Raw genomic sequence first — 14,189 nt, 5'->3', positions numbered from 1 at the left:
CTTCGGATCCAATAAACCAATCCTTTGAGGTGTGTGGTTACACCTGGGAGGTATTCATGACTGTACCCCCATGTGCGTTATTATTTATATGAATATATGTGTGCATCACACACAAATGTGTACATTTGTGCCTACAGATGCCGCTGTATGTGCACACGGAAATACACGTATATACCTTGCTACCACCTGCACTTACTGGCAAAGAGGAAAAGGGAATTGCCACCTTTAAGCCTAGCTCCTTGAAACCTGTAGATCCTATCTTTTGCTCGTGTTTTTTTCCCCTCATTTCTTGCATTCTCTCGCCTCACAAACATTCAGTCACCATTGGCAGGGAAGGAATTCCTGAATCATCCAGTCAGTCAGAAAACACACAGCAGGCAGGCAATTCAGCTTTTTCGTAGATATTCTTTGGAGAAATGAATACAGATCATACTGTAGGGAAGAAAAGTAGATTGAAAATGCTTGGAGTTGTACATGGTGGTGCTGTTAGAATTATCACGTCAAAAAAAAAAACCCAGACGCACTGCCACTGAGTTGAATCTGGCTCATAGCAACCCCTTCCTTGGGTTTCTGAGGTGCTATCTCTACGGAAGTAGGTTGCCCAGTCTTCCTTTTTCCTTCCTTGGAGTGGCTGATGGGTTTGAAGCCCCGGCCTTCTGGTTAGCAGTCACATGCCTTAGGTAATGGTACAAAAATCTGATACTTATCTGATGATCTTTACTCCAAAGGCTACTAATTGTTGTCATCTCTTGCCTTTGCCCTAGTTTTCAGATCTTTGTAAATAATACTCAAACAATATGTGAAGATTAAATATGCAGATAAAATTTAATTAGGAAAAAGGGGTTTTAGCTCCTTAATGTTGGGGCCTCGGTGACTCAGTGGTTAAGCGCTCGGCTGCTAACCGAGAGGCTGCTCTTTGGGAGGACAATGTGGCAGTCAGCTTATGCAAAGATGTACAGCTTAGAAACCCAAAGGAACAGTTCTCCTCTATCCTGTAGGATCGCTGAGTTGGAATCAACTCAGTGGCAGTGGGGTTGGTTTTGGCTTTAATGTTGAAATACACCCAGTTGCTGTTGAGCTGAGTTGGACTCAGGGCGGTCCCTTGTGGGTCAGAGTAGGGCTGTGCTCTATATGGTGTTTAAGGGTGATTTTTCAGAAGTCAACCAGCAGGCCTTTGTTCTGAGTTCAGGTCTGCGTGGACCTGAACCACACACCTTTTGGATAGGAGCCAAGCTCGTCATCGTTTGTGCCACCCAGAGAGTCCATGGAAGGGTTAGGTTTAGCTCTTTAGGAAGCTGCCAAACTCTCTTCCAGGCAGCCTGTACCGTTTTCCATTCCCACCAGTGATGTATGAGAGTTCTGGGCACTCCATCCCCAACACCACTTGTTTCGATCAGTCTTGATGATGATAGCCAGGAAATCACTTTTTGCCAGTAGACAATGAAGCCTTATGAACCTCACTTTTGCAGAAAGGGTCTTGTTACTGGCCTCTCTAGCTTACAGGATTACTCGGACGATCAAAGGAAATGTGAGTATATGTGCGAGTGCTTTGTGTTATAAAAATGTGATTGCGTGCAGAAAAGTATCTAAGTGTTATCTTTGAACATGCGCATCGCTGTCTCAGAGATGAAGATGGAAACTTGTCCGAGTTTTAATAAAATGTGTGCGTTCCACCAGCTTATTAAGGCTTTTTTTTTTTTTTTAAGACTCAACTTGTGAGCTTTCTCCACATGTTAGGTTGCCTGAATTGTATAATAAATTATCAGCCTTATTTAACAATGATAGGATATAATAGTTTGCACATGGTGGGCAGTTTCTTTTCCCCACTCAAACTCTGGTAAATATCAGCTGGTTGCTTAGTTTTCAAATGCTTGTGGGTGGCCTCTTTTTTTTGGACCTAGGCAAGTGTGTTCTATTCTAATAGAATGGAAGCAGAAAGTTTTGGGGCTCAGAGAAGCCACCAAGAAGAATCTACATAAAAACTTCCAAAAACATCAGTTTCTGTGGTTTTGCTTTGCAATTCGGATTCTATGAACTCTGCCAATAGATACTGTTTTGAAGAACAAAGGGGCTATTTTAAATGCATTTATCCTACCTGGGGAGACAGCTGTTAATTGTAAACCTAGGTGAGCTGGCCAGTAGTCACTGGGTTTGAAATCTGGGCGGGATTTTGTAAAACTTTCTTATCAGCAGCTTTTCACACCTGTTGCTGGAGCCCTTTGGACCAGGAAGCTGAACTGTGTGTTTGATCTTGCAGGGCTGTGTCAACAGAGGCCTTTTTAGTACTTTAAAGGAGAAGATAACAGAACAAGAAAGTTCAAGCAAAAGCCACTGCTTGCTAGAGTGAAAATCTGTCTGAGTGACCTCCACAAGGCAGGAGACATAGGCCCATCCTGCTTAACAGTTCAATTTGGCAGTGCTTCAAATTAAAACCTTCATTTTGTTCCTACTACATAGTTTTAATAATTTCTGAAGTATGTACATGAAGCCTTTCCTGATTAAAAAAAAAAAAAAAACCTCGGTGCAAATGATGGTCACAGCAAATAGAAAGTTGGTGTTCTTGTCTGTGGGTTGTAGGTGCCCGGTGAATTACGGTTTCAACTTTGTTGTCAGTATCGACTCAGAATGACCCTGTGTGCACAGAGCAAAACTGCTCCATAGGGTACCCAAGGCTGTGACCTTTCAGAGGCAGATGCCAGACCAGCGTCCTGACACACCTCTGGGTGGGTTCAAAGTGCCAGCCTTTTCTATGAGTAAAAGGTCTCCATGACCTCTCTCTCTCTCTCTCTCTCTCTCTCTTTCCCTCTGTGTGTGTGTGTGTAGGTAGGTATTTCAGGGCTTTCAAATGTCACAGTCTGGGATATAAATTGCATAAAATGAAGATGAAAAAAGTAGTTCAGGCACTCAGAAGTATTTTTCTAGAACATCCCAAATAATGTGGTTTTGGTGTTTAATGATATTTGAGACAACAGTCTTAGAGATGCCTAAAGTAAGCGTGCCTTCTGGAAACAGCTGTTTGTTAATGAAGGAACCAGGACTGACAGGTGGTTGCAGGTGTCTCTCCTTACGTGTTGCCAGCCTGGCGACCCCTGGGGTGACTGACTTGTGTGGCGAGCAGAATGTTGGTGTTGAGAACGTTGTTTAAATAAGGCAGACTTCAGGAACTCGGTAGAAGCGCTTCCTTTTTAGGCTGTTTTCCACCTTTACTGTGGAGGAGTTCAGCCTCTTTTTGTGGGGGTGAAGGAGCAGTGGAAAAACTGAGTAAAGACTGAAAATCCCTGTAATCTGGTGAAAGGGAATGCCATGGGGAGGGCTGCACATTGGCTTGTGATACGCACGTGCTGGAAGAGTCTGAATCTCTCGGACATATGAACTGGTCAAGAGGAGAACAGGAGCTGGCTCCATTGTCACCTGACCCTCTGGCCACCTTGCTCTTCTTGGCAGTGCCCCTAGAGCCTGTGAGCATGTGGCCCCCATGTCTGGGTCCCACTCCATCCAGGGCCCCAGCATCAGCTTTCTCCAGATGCTTTCAACAAAGCTCAAGATGGCCCTATTGGCGATCCTGAGTAACAGTGATGACAGCAAACATCTCACTTCCTGACTGGGATATTTCCATGCTCATCATTGGTACTGAGGGAACAGTGTCATAGGGGAGGACCCCTCGGAAGGGGTTGCAGTCTGGCATGAACAGAATCCCATCTGTGGACACTGGCCTATGAGAATGAGAAAGTGGCTTTTTATTTAGGTGTTGCGCCCCTCAGAAGGAAGGTTGAGCAATCTATTTCCGTAGTGATACCACCTCGGAAACCCAAGGAGGGGTTGCTATGAGTCGGTCCAACTCGACAGTAGTGAGTTGGGTTTTGGTTAACAGTAAGGACAGGAACTCTGGTGGTATAGTGGTTAAGGCATTTGGCTGCTAATGTGCTAATAATGTTCTGCTAACCAGAACGTTGGGAGCTCTGGCAGCATAGTGCCTCTAAAGCACTTGACTACTAACCAGAAGGCTGGCGGTTCAAACCCACTAGCCACTCCTCGAAAGGAAGATGGGGCAATCTACTTCTGTAGTGATATTGCCTCGGCAACCCAAGGAGGGGTCGCTATGAGTCGGGTCCAACTCGACGGCACATAACAACAACAACCAGAATGTTGGTGGTTTGGACCCACCAGCTGCTCCACGAAAGCAAGATAAGGTGGTCTGCTTCTGTAAAGATCTACAGCTTGGAAACCCAGTGGGGTTTGCTATGAGTCGGAATCCACTTAATGGCAGTGAGTTTGGTTTTGGTTTAAAAGGAGTCTGGAGGGATTTTCCTCAAATCTGATTCCCTGGAAGGAGTGTGAGTTACAGCTTTATGGCGTTTGGAAGTGGAAGTTATACAAGTTCATTGAAGTTCTAGGAGATCTACTGCATAGGGGCTTTTAGGGCAGTGCGAGGGCTCAGCTACCGTATGTCACATGTTATAAAAATGGCAGCCTTAGCATGATTGGTGAGCGGGGAGGGGCGCTTCACTAGTGACATCACTAGGTTATTTTAGGACAAGGCTGGAGTCTTCTGTGCATGGTCCATGGGCCACATCTGGTAGGAACCGGTGTACTCTTGTCTCCTCCTCGTAACTGCTGGTTCTGAAAAAGAAACAACTTAAATGGAGTTACTGTAGAAAGTTATTAATTGCAAAGGCTGTGGGGCATGGGCTGGACTACAACAGGTTTTAAGTTGGATTTTCTTATCTTCCTAAATTTTCCTTCCCAAGAAGATTAGACAGCAAATGTGGCATGTGATGATTGGTCACTGAAGGTGACCTCTGTGTTGAGATATGTATATTTGTAGAAGTAAATGTAACACAGTATTTGCCAATTAAACATTTTCTACATATACAGTTTGGAGACATCAATTACATTAATCACGTTGTGCAACTGTCATCAATATCTGTTGACAAATTTCTGTCACCATAAATAGAAACTCAGTGCTTCCCAATGTGTGTTGTTCTGTTTTAACTGCTAGCTGATTCATTAATGCAAATTGACTTTTAAAAAATGCCATCCAGTTGTTTCTGGCTCACAGCAACTGTTAGTAGAACTGCCCCCTAGGGTTTCCAAGGCTGTAATCTTTACAGAAGTAGACTGCCAAGTCTTTCTCCCGTGGAGCAGCTAGTGGGTTTGAATGGCTGGCCTTTCAGTGCCCAGCAAAGTTCCTTAACCACTGCACCACCAGGTCTCCTTACAAATGGACTCACTTAAGAACTGTTTTACGGAGACAAATGCAGTGTGGTGTATGGAAACAGCATGGGATTAGGAATTGGAAAATCCTCGTTGGAAACATGTTTCTTGACTGGCTGTGTAACATTGGGTGCCGACTTGTGATGTGAACTTCAGTTACCTCTCGGGGGTGATAATTCCTCTTTTACAAAGGGTTTTTATCAGATACACTGTCATGGAGCCTTTTACCGCATGAACTTGATGCATCATGAGCACTCCATTAGTGGAAGCTACTATTTATTATTATTATTACTGATAAACAATGATAGGGTTTGAAGTAGTATAAACCAAACCAAACTCACTGCTATTGAGTCAATTGTGACTCATAATGATCCCCCTTAGGTTTCTGAGGATGTCAATCTTTTTTGCCCCATCTTCCTTCCATGGAGCGACTGGTGGGTTTGAATCTCTGACCTTCTTGTTAGCAGCCAGATGCCTTATCCAGTATTCTACCAGAGCGCCTTTTAAAGTAGCATAGTGATGCATTTACTTGTCCATCACGTATTATCTGCCAACTCTAAAGAGCAGTGCAGCCATTTGCCCTCAAGTTGATTCCAACTCATGGAGACCCCACGTGAGTAAAAGCAGAACTGTGCTCCATAGGGTTTCCAGTGACTGATGGTTTGGAAGTAAATTTCCAGGCCTTTCTTCCAGGGCACTTCTGAGGGGACTCAAACCCCCAACCTTTGGTTAGCAACCAAGTTAATTTACTGTTGTATCACCCAGTTACCATAGCCAGTATATTTCAAATATTTCTCTTGACTTTTCAGTCAAAACAAGACTTAAACAGACTAATGAAGTAGAAAATTCTAGAAGAAGAAATTGTTCCATTTAAGTGTGCTTCTTTGATCTAGTGTTATGCCAGGTGATCAATGTCGGTGACTAGCTCTATATTAATAAGCTGATTTTTAAGGATTTATAAGTGTCATTTTCATTGGGGCTGGTGAAATTATTGAGCGGAGTAGAAATAGTTTAACGAGGCGCTAAAGTTCATTACAGCCGGAATGCTCCCTGGAAGGGAGAATGGCCAGGCTTCATCTCACCTACTTTGGTCATGTTGTCAGTAGAGACTGTTCCCTGGAGAAGGATATCATGCTTGGTGAAGTGGAGGGTCAGGTAAGAAGGGGAACACCCTCAACAAGATGGATTGACACAGCGGCTGCAGCGATGGGCTCAAGCGTAGCAAGGATTGTGAGGCTGGCCCAGGACCGGACAGTGTTTGGTTCTGTACATAGGGTCACTGTGATTGGAGCTGACTTGACGGCACCTAACAACAACAACAAAGTTCAGTGTTGAGTTCCATCACACGGGCACATCATAAAGACAATTCTTTATAATTCATATGGCTATTGAACACCTAGTAATTTCTTTAAACTTTTATCATTCATCTTTGTAAATACATGTTTCATGTTTTGAAATAAAGAAAGAAGAAGAAACCCATCTGTGAAAATGCTAAATATTACTATCATTATTTCATTTGTCCAGTGGGGACATGAAAAATGCAAATGAAGTTAATGCCAAAATCCTATGTCCAGAGTTAAAACAGTAGTATCTGGAAGTTTCTGTCTTTGGACTCACACCTCAAACTCTGGAGTATGTTTGATGTCTGGTGACTCATCGCCAGATTCTCACTGGTGGATTGAGTTCTGGTATTTGCCAGAAACGTATTCCTTCTTGGAGATGCCAGTTGACACATGGATTTGGTACAAGTACGAAGTGGATGGAATGGACTAGATGCCAGCCACATGGGCAGGTGGCCAGAGTGTGTGAAGATGGGTGCCAACAGGTCCCCAGGGTTTATCAAAGAGGGTGGAGGGATGTAGTGACCTGGTTCAGTTTCTGCCCTCTGGAGCCAGCTGCCTGGGGGTGAGTTCTCTGAGTCTGGGATGGTGCTCAATTCCTTCACCTCTTGGCCTCCACCTCTCCATCTGTAAAAGCAGACTGATAACAGTGCCTACGTCATAGTGTGTCTGTGAGAGTTGAGTAAAGTTCTCCATGGGGACAGGCTGCATAGTAGTAACACCCCCGGTGCACGGTGACTGCCTGTGCATGGGGGTGAGATGCTGCCTGCACCGTACCCACCAACAGTTGCAGATACAACCCTTGGCATCCTTGGGGCTCTCCCTGACTGGTTTTCAGAAGTCGATTGCCAGGCCTTTCTTCCTTGTCTGTCTTAGCCTGGAAACTCAGCTGACACCTGCGCAGCCTCGCAGCAACATCCAGGCCTCCCCTGACAGACGGGTGATGGCTCGCGTGAGGTGCACTGGCTGAGACTCGAACCCTGGGCTCCTGGGTGGAAGGCGAGAATTCTACCACTGAACCACCACTGCCTGTCCAGTAGCTGCACCAAAAAAAATCAAACCAAACTCACCACCATCGAGTTGATTCCAATTCATAGTGACCCTGTGGGACAGAGTAGAACTGCGTCATAGGGTTTCCAAGGTTGTAATCTTTACAGAAGCATATGGCCTCATCTTTCTCCCATGGAGCAGCTGGCAGATTTGAATTGCTGACCTTTTGGTTAGCAGCTGAATGCATTAACCACTACACCACCAGAGGTCCATAGTAGTTGCATCAAAACAGGAAACCAAACTCACTGCCATTGAGTCAATTCTGATTCATAGTAACCCCCATTGGTTTCCAAGGTGGTAAATCTTTATGCAAGTTGATTGCTGCATCGTTCTTCTGTGGAGCAGTTGGTGGGTTTGAACCGCCAACCGTCTGGTTAGCAGTCAGGTGCCTTACACACTGTGCCACCAGGGCTCCTTAGTAGATGCACAGAGCCTGCTTCGTCTCCGTCCTTTGTTTGCCTCCTGGCTAGTGGGTTTCTCCCTCCTTCACATGTGTCCCTCCCAGCTCGCAGAGGGGGCTTTCTGAAGGTTCTGCCTTTGCCAGGTAGAGAAAGACATTGGCTTTTCAAAAAGATTTCTTTTTTTGCTTTTTAAAGGAATGTAGTGGCCTTGGTAATTTCAAGGGTAGTGTTCTGCTGCAATCCCAAGCTTCTAGTTAAATGCTATTTCTTTTGTTCACAGGGAACACGGGTCTGGCTGAGAGAAAACGGGCAGCATTTTCCAAGTACTGTAAATTCCTGTGCAGAGGGCGTTGTCGTCTTCCAGACAGATTATGGTCAGGTGAGAACATGTCCCAACAGCTTCATGACACCCGTCTTACGCATCCTTCCAGAGTCTTCCCCACATGTACCTGCCCCCCCACCACATATCTGACCTGTTTTCTAAACCTTAAAGCAGCCTACCAAAAGGATTGTCTAATGCATGCCTTGTGTGTGTGATAAATGTGATAAAATTCTCCCAAATGGAAAACGTAACAGTTAAAACCAGCATGGGACAGAATAGCTAGTGTCCATGCCAGCTTCTCTCCCTAGGTCTCCTTTCTGCCTTCTTTCACCTTTTCCAAGGAGTAGAAGAATATTGTACATGCACTTGGAGAAATGTTCAAGTGTATTGATACTTGCTGATTGGTTTCCCCGGTAAACATGTGTTGCACCCGAGTGGACTCTGACTCGTATCAGAGAACTGTGCCCCACAAGGTTTGCAGGGGCTAGTTTTCTGAAGGGGATCACCAGGCCTTTCTTCTGAGGCCCCCTGGATAGACTGGAACCCCCAGCCTTTGGTTACCAGCCAAGCACGTCAATTGTTCGCCCCACCTAGGCCTCCGATTTCACTGCTGCTTTCCTTTACAGTTGTTAAACCTCCATGGAGTGTTAAAATGTTGTGCCCATGAGAAGGCTGTGTAATGGTGCCCTGACCACACTGAGAACAAGATGGATTACACCACTGAACCTGAGCTTATTCATCCACCTTGTAGAACAACTGAGGAGGTTTCTCTTATCTTCTGTGTGTGGGAATGCCACAGATGAAAATTGAAATGACATGAAAATCCATGTCTCTGAAAATAAATAAGTGAATCTAGCAACTGGTCCATGGACTGTATTTTATTTCTAGAGGATAATTAATAATGATGAAAGGAACCCTGCTTCTCCATTTTATAAAGTCATCAAATTGAATGTTGCACACGGTCCCTCACCTCAGAGGTGCATGTTAAAATGTCAGGAGCTAACAAGAAGGCAAACACCATATTTAAAATACCCAGTGTGAATGCACTTTGCTCTTGTGTTAAGCCCAAAACTTCGGTGTCGGGCTCCTATAGTTTGAAGCCGACTGGCTACTTCGTTATCAAAATTTCATTCAGTCCACTTGGTTAAACCGTTCTCATTTGTGTTGTGTTCCACATTCTCAGCTTAAAACCCACTGCCATTAGATTGACTCCATCTCATAGCAACCCTATAGGACAGAGTAGAACTGCCCCCTAGAGTTGCCACAGCTGTAAATACTGATGGAAGCTGACTGCCACACACAAGTATTTTTTAGCAGACTTTATTTTTCACAGTAGTTTCAGTATGTTTATAGAAAAATTGAACAGAAAGTTCAGATTCCATATGCTTTCCATGCACACGTTTCTCATTGTAACATCTTGCGTTTTTCTGTGGGTAGTACATTTGCTACAGTTGATGACCAATATTGTTATTTTATTATTAACTGAAGTCACAGTTTGCATAGGTGCACTCTTTCTTTTGTACAGCCCTATGGGTTTTGACAAATGCATAATGTGATGTGTCCACTGTTACAGTATCAAATAGAATTTTTCTACTGCCCTGTAAATGTTCTACCCAATCATCCCTCCCCCCGCCCGCATCCCCTGACAGACACTCTCTTACTGCCCCTCTAGTTTTGCTTTTTTCAAGAATGTCCTATCGTTAGAATAATATGCAGCTTTTTCAGGCTAATTTACTAAGCAAAATACATTTAAGGTTCTTCCATGTCTTTTGGTGGCTTGGTTGCTTTTTCCTTTAGCTGCTGAGTATGGATGGACCACATTTTGTTAACCCCAGAGATGTTTTCCGTTCCCCTGTGGCTGAGCTTTGGCTGGCCGTGGCCCCTGACACGGAAGCCTGCTCCAGCCTGCTGCCTTTGACTGGTGGCCAGCATTGTGCGTGAAGCTGTTGCTGGTGCCACTCTGTGGGCAGCTCTCAGCAAAAGTGGGGAATGTAGTGGGATAGTCAGGTTGGTGTTTTTGTTCAGTTTTGACAATATGTATGGATTGTAAATTTAGAAAGAACTAAAACAAAATAATATGTCCTTAAATTTGAAAACAACACTGACCTTTGACCTGTAGTGTTCAGTTGATAATAGAATACTTGGTCTTTGCAAAACAGGCACGGAGGCAGTGCCCTCCTGACCTCCTCTACTTTAAGAAGAGGGACCCAGAGTCACCATCGCAGCCCAAGGCTGATTCCTATGAGGCCAGACATACCACTACCCTCAGGCCTTTTACCAGTTCTGGCAGCAACCACCCCTCCCACAACACTCACTCGTTCTCTGCTGGATTTGACAATTCATTGCAGTGGCCACACACAACTCACAGACATACTCACCATTATGAGGTTTATTAGGGAAGTAACAGCCTACAATTCAGGGTTGGGAAGAGTCTCAGGATATAATTCTTCAGTCAGGACAGTCTCTCCTCTGCTATGTCCTCAGGCATGTCTCTAGGCCTGGCCTCTGCCCTGCTCAGGCAAGTGTTACAAAGGTCTTTTAGCTCTGTCGATAGGGGCATGTAGGTGCACACACTCCGCCAGCAAGCCTCCTGCCCAAAGGCTCTCTGCTTTCTCGCTCTGTGGGCTGGCAAGCCCGCATCTCTGTCTCCTGCCTCTTGGTTCCTCAGCTGGTCATATCAGCCGGTCGTCCGTGCTGGTCATCTGCCAAGGAGTCCAGCACAGGGATCTCAGGTCCAAGGATGTGCTGCACCTCACCTCCAGCTCTTCTCTCTTGATGGCAGTGAGAACTCCCCTTCTGTCTCTAGGAGGGCTCATTTTAAGCCCAGCAGAATGACAAAACTAACCAATCCCCACATTAGAGTTCCATATGCCTTATTTGCATGGTCCCACCCAGTAATCTGGTGGGAGTCACAAAGGCTGGCTAGAAAAACCACAGCAAGTCATTCACTGCACTGCTGTCTAACATGGTCCATTCCATCATCCCAAGTGCAGGTAGTCCCCGACTTCAGATGAGCTTCCATTCTGATGACTCCATCGTAGGTCTGTTCTGACCTGAGTCAAATACCTAGCTTTTTAAAAGTTTTCATTATTATTGCATTTTATTATCCGTATTTTTATAAAGCATAACATTGAAAGTTTGCAAGCTAACATCTGAGAATGATTAACAGCCAGTCAGGTGCTGTCACACTTCATGTAGTACATACTACTAACGATAAGATGTACAAAAACAACAACAGATGGTCGTAAGGGTGATCCGTCATAACTTGAGTATGTCCTAAGTCGGGGACTACCTGTATAACAAGTATTGTCAGCTTGATGCTTAGTGCGGACGTTGTGTGTTGGTGGGTTGATTCCAACTCATGGCAACCCTGTAGGATGAAGTAGAACTGCCCCAAGGGGTTCCCAAGGCTGTATCTTTATGGAGACAGACTGCCGCATATTTCAGTTAGCAACTGTTCACTTAACCACTTTGCCATCAGGGCTCCTTTGTGTAGGCATGACGTGGTTCAAATTGTTGGAAAAGTGAGCAAGACATATAGAATTGGGCTTGGACTTAGATCAAGAGCACACAGTGGCCAGAGGGCTCTGGGTTCTCTTGCTCTTGTGCTTCTTCCTTTCCTGTGTCACACGTTCATGGTGAAACCTACGAGTGTCATCTCCAAAGGTTAGAAGTTTGTGGGCTGAGCCCGGTGCCTCGGTCAGGAGTTGGGACAGAAGCTCTGACACTTCACCTGGGCAAGGGGTCGATTCAAAGAAGGAATTGGGGTCACGGACTAGCAGAGCATGGTCTCGTCTTGTTGACGCCCATCCATGGTAACTTCTCAAGGCATTGGCTAGTTTCAACTTGGTTGGGCCAGAATTCTCAGTGGCTTGGCAGCTATGTAATGATGTGATTTGACAGTTACGTAATGATGTAATTGGTAGTTAGGTGATGATTTAATCATGCCAATGATAGGGTCTGATATGATCAGCCCGTCAGTTGTACAAGGATTAGGATGGGGTGCAACACCCTTACTCTGGTCACAGTCCTGATGCCATGTAAGGGGGATTTCCCTGGAGTATGGCCTGCATCACCTTTTATCTCACAAGAGATGAAAGGAGAAGGTCGGAAGCAGAGGAGGAGGAACCTACTACCACCAGGAACTAGGAGCAGAGTGTATCCTTTGAACCTGCGGTCCCTGTGCTGAGAACCTCTAGACCCAGGGGAAGATGGATGCTAAGATACCTGGAGATCTCTAAGGAACGCCCGGCACACACATGCTGAAAGGAGGCAGTGACCTTTTTCCAGAGCCAACAGAGAAGAGACAGCATGCCCCTAGAGCTGGCATCCTGAATGTGGACTTCAAGCCTCCTGAACTGTGAGAGACTCCATTTCTTTTGTTAACGCCATCCTCTTGTGGCATGTTTATTACAGCCGCAGTAGACAACTAAGACAGGGTCATCTGCTTCTCTGAAGGCCAGCTGATTCAGTCACATGCAGCTACTTCATGACGGAGTTAGTGTTTGACTGGACACCTAGGCACCATGGCCTGGCCGGGTTGACACATACAAGGAACCACCACATTATACTTGCTGAGAAGTGTTCACAGATGTAAAAACAAGTACACAGATGACACCTGGAGTGCTGTGGAGAAGTCCACCTGGCCGATGAGGACACAGCACCCGGCTGGTTGGCGTATGTCCTAGAGTTAGAAGTCAGTGATGTCATCCTGGGCAACAGGCTGTGGACAGAGTTTTAAAAGAGCAGATTGTAGGAAAGCGCCGGCGTTCTGCAGGATGCTGAGCTCACCGACAGATGGGTTCTTCTGAAAGGCTAAGGTGCAAAGCAGCCCATTGTCCTTCCCGGGGTACTTAGGCCCGCCAACAGTCTTTCTAGAGTCCTTTGGAACATTCTCTCTGTAGGGCCAGAGAGTCTACTTTGGGATTGAAAAACTTCTCAATGAGATTCTTCACTTTCACAGTTTGAACTTTTTTATTATCTCTCCTGGGAGACGCTAATTTGATTGGTGTGAAATAAATTACGTGATATCACTTTTCCTAATTGTATTTTAAGGGTACTTATTTAATTTACTACAGTCAGCTCCATCAAGATGATTACTCAGTGCATTGGTTCTGTTGCTTCCTGTTGGCATTGTCTCTGCATGGAGCCTTCTGAAATAGTTACTGCTTGGGAATTTAATCTCCCAAATCAACAAATAAACCCCCCCTCCCCCACACCCTTCCCTTCTTTGCCACAAGTATAATGAGACATTTTATTAAACAACCAAACAACCAGCAGATTGCCTGGTCCCAGCCCTTCAAGAACTTCAGACTTCAAGCCACACATGAAAGGCAGCACTAATTTTTTTATAATCCAGCCTCCAGTTAAATCTATCTTTAACCTTTTCGTTTTGATTTTTTTCTTTAACGTTATTATGGTAAAATATATATAGCAAACGGTTTGCCATTTTAACCAGTTTTTAAGTGTATAATTCAGTGATGTTAATTCCATTCACTGTTTTTTAATGTGTTTTATTGAAATATAACTTATGTACAGTGAAATACACAAAACTAAAGTGACATGGGTGAATGCATTCCTCCCCCCCCCCCCCCGTAGTGTTCCCTCCCCTCCACTCCCACCCCTGGTAACCAACAAAGGAAGTTTCCTTCTGTATATAAAAAGTTCCTTGACTTTTTTTTTTTATTTGGGTGAAGATTTACAGAGTAAATTCACTTTTCATACAGCAGTTCACATATACTTTGTCTCATGTCATTGACCAAGATTTACAATGCAACAGCTCCCCTCCCACTTCCTCCCCATAGTTACCTCTTCCCAGTGTCCATCCCTCCATACTCTCCTGCGCCCTGAGCTGTCTCCCTG

The 14,189-nt window shown here is 45.0% G+C and overlaps 1 protein-coding gene across 1 annotated transcript in view; it reads left to right on the top strand.

The window, feature by feature from the left end:
- The window catches only part of MYO10 (myosin X), a 344,577-nt gene that overhangs the window by 49,950 nt on the left and 280,438 nt on the right, over positions 1–14,189 (top strand). Inside the window, 1 exon segment of the mRNA XM_042782436.1 lies at positions 8,286–8,384. Coding sequence (XP_042638370.1) covers positions 8,286–8,384 — 99 coding nt within the window.

This window comes from Orycteropus afer, unplaced genomic scaffold (assembly GCF_000298275.1).
Source record: "Orycteropus afer afer isolate SDZICR_OR568_19922 unplaced genomic scaffold, OryAfe1.0 scaffold00317, whole genome shotgun sequence".
Lineage (NCBI taxonomy): Eukaryota > Metazoa > Chordata > Mammalia > Tubulidentata > Orycteropodidae > Orycteropus > Orycteropus afer.
Note: the sequence above shows the minus strand (reverse complement) of the source record. Positions and strands in the feature narration are given on the sequence as shown.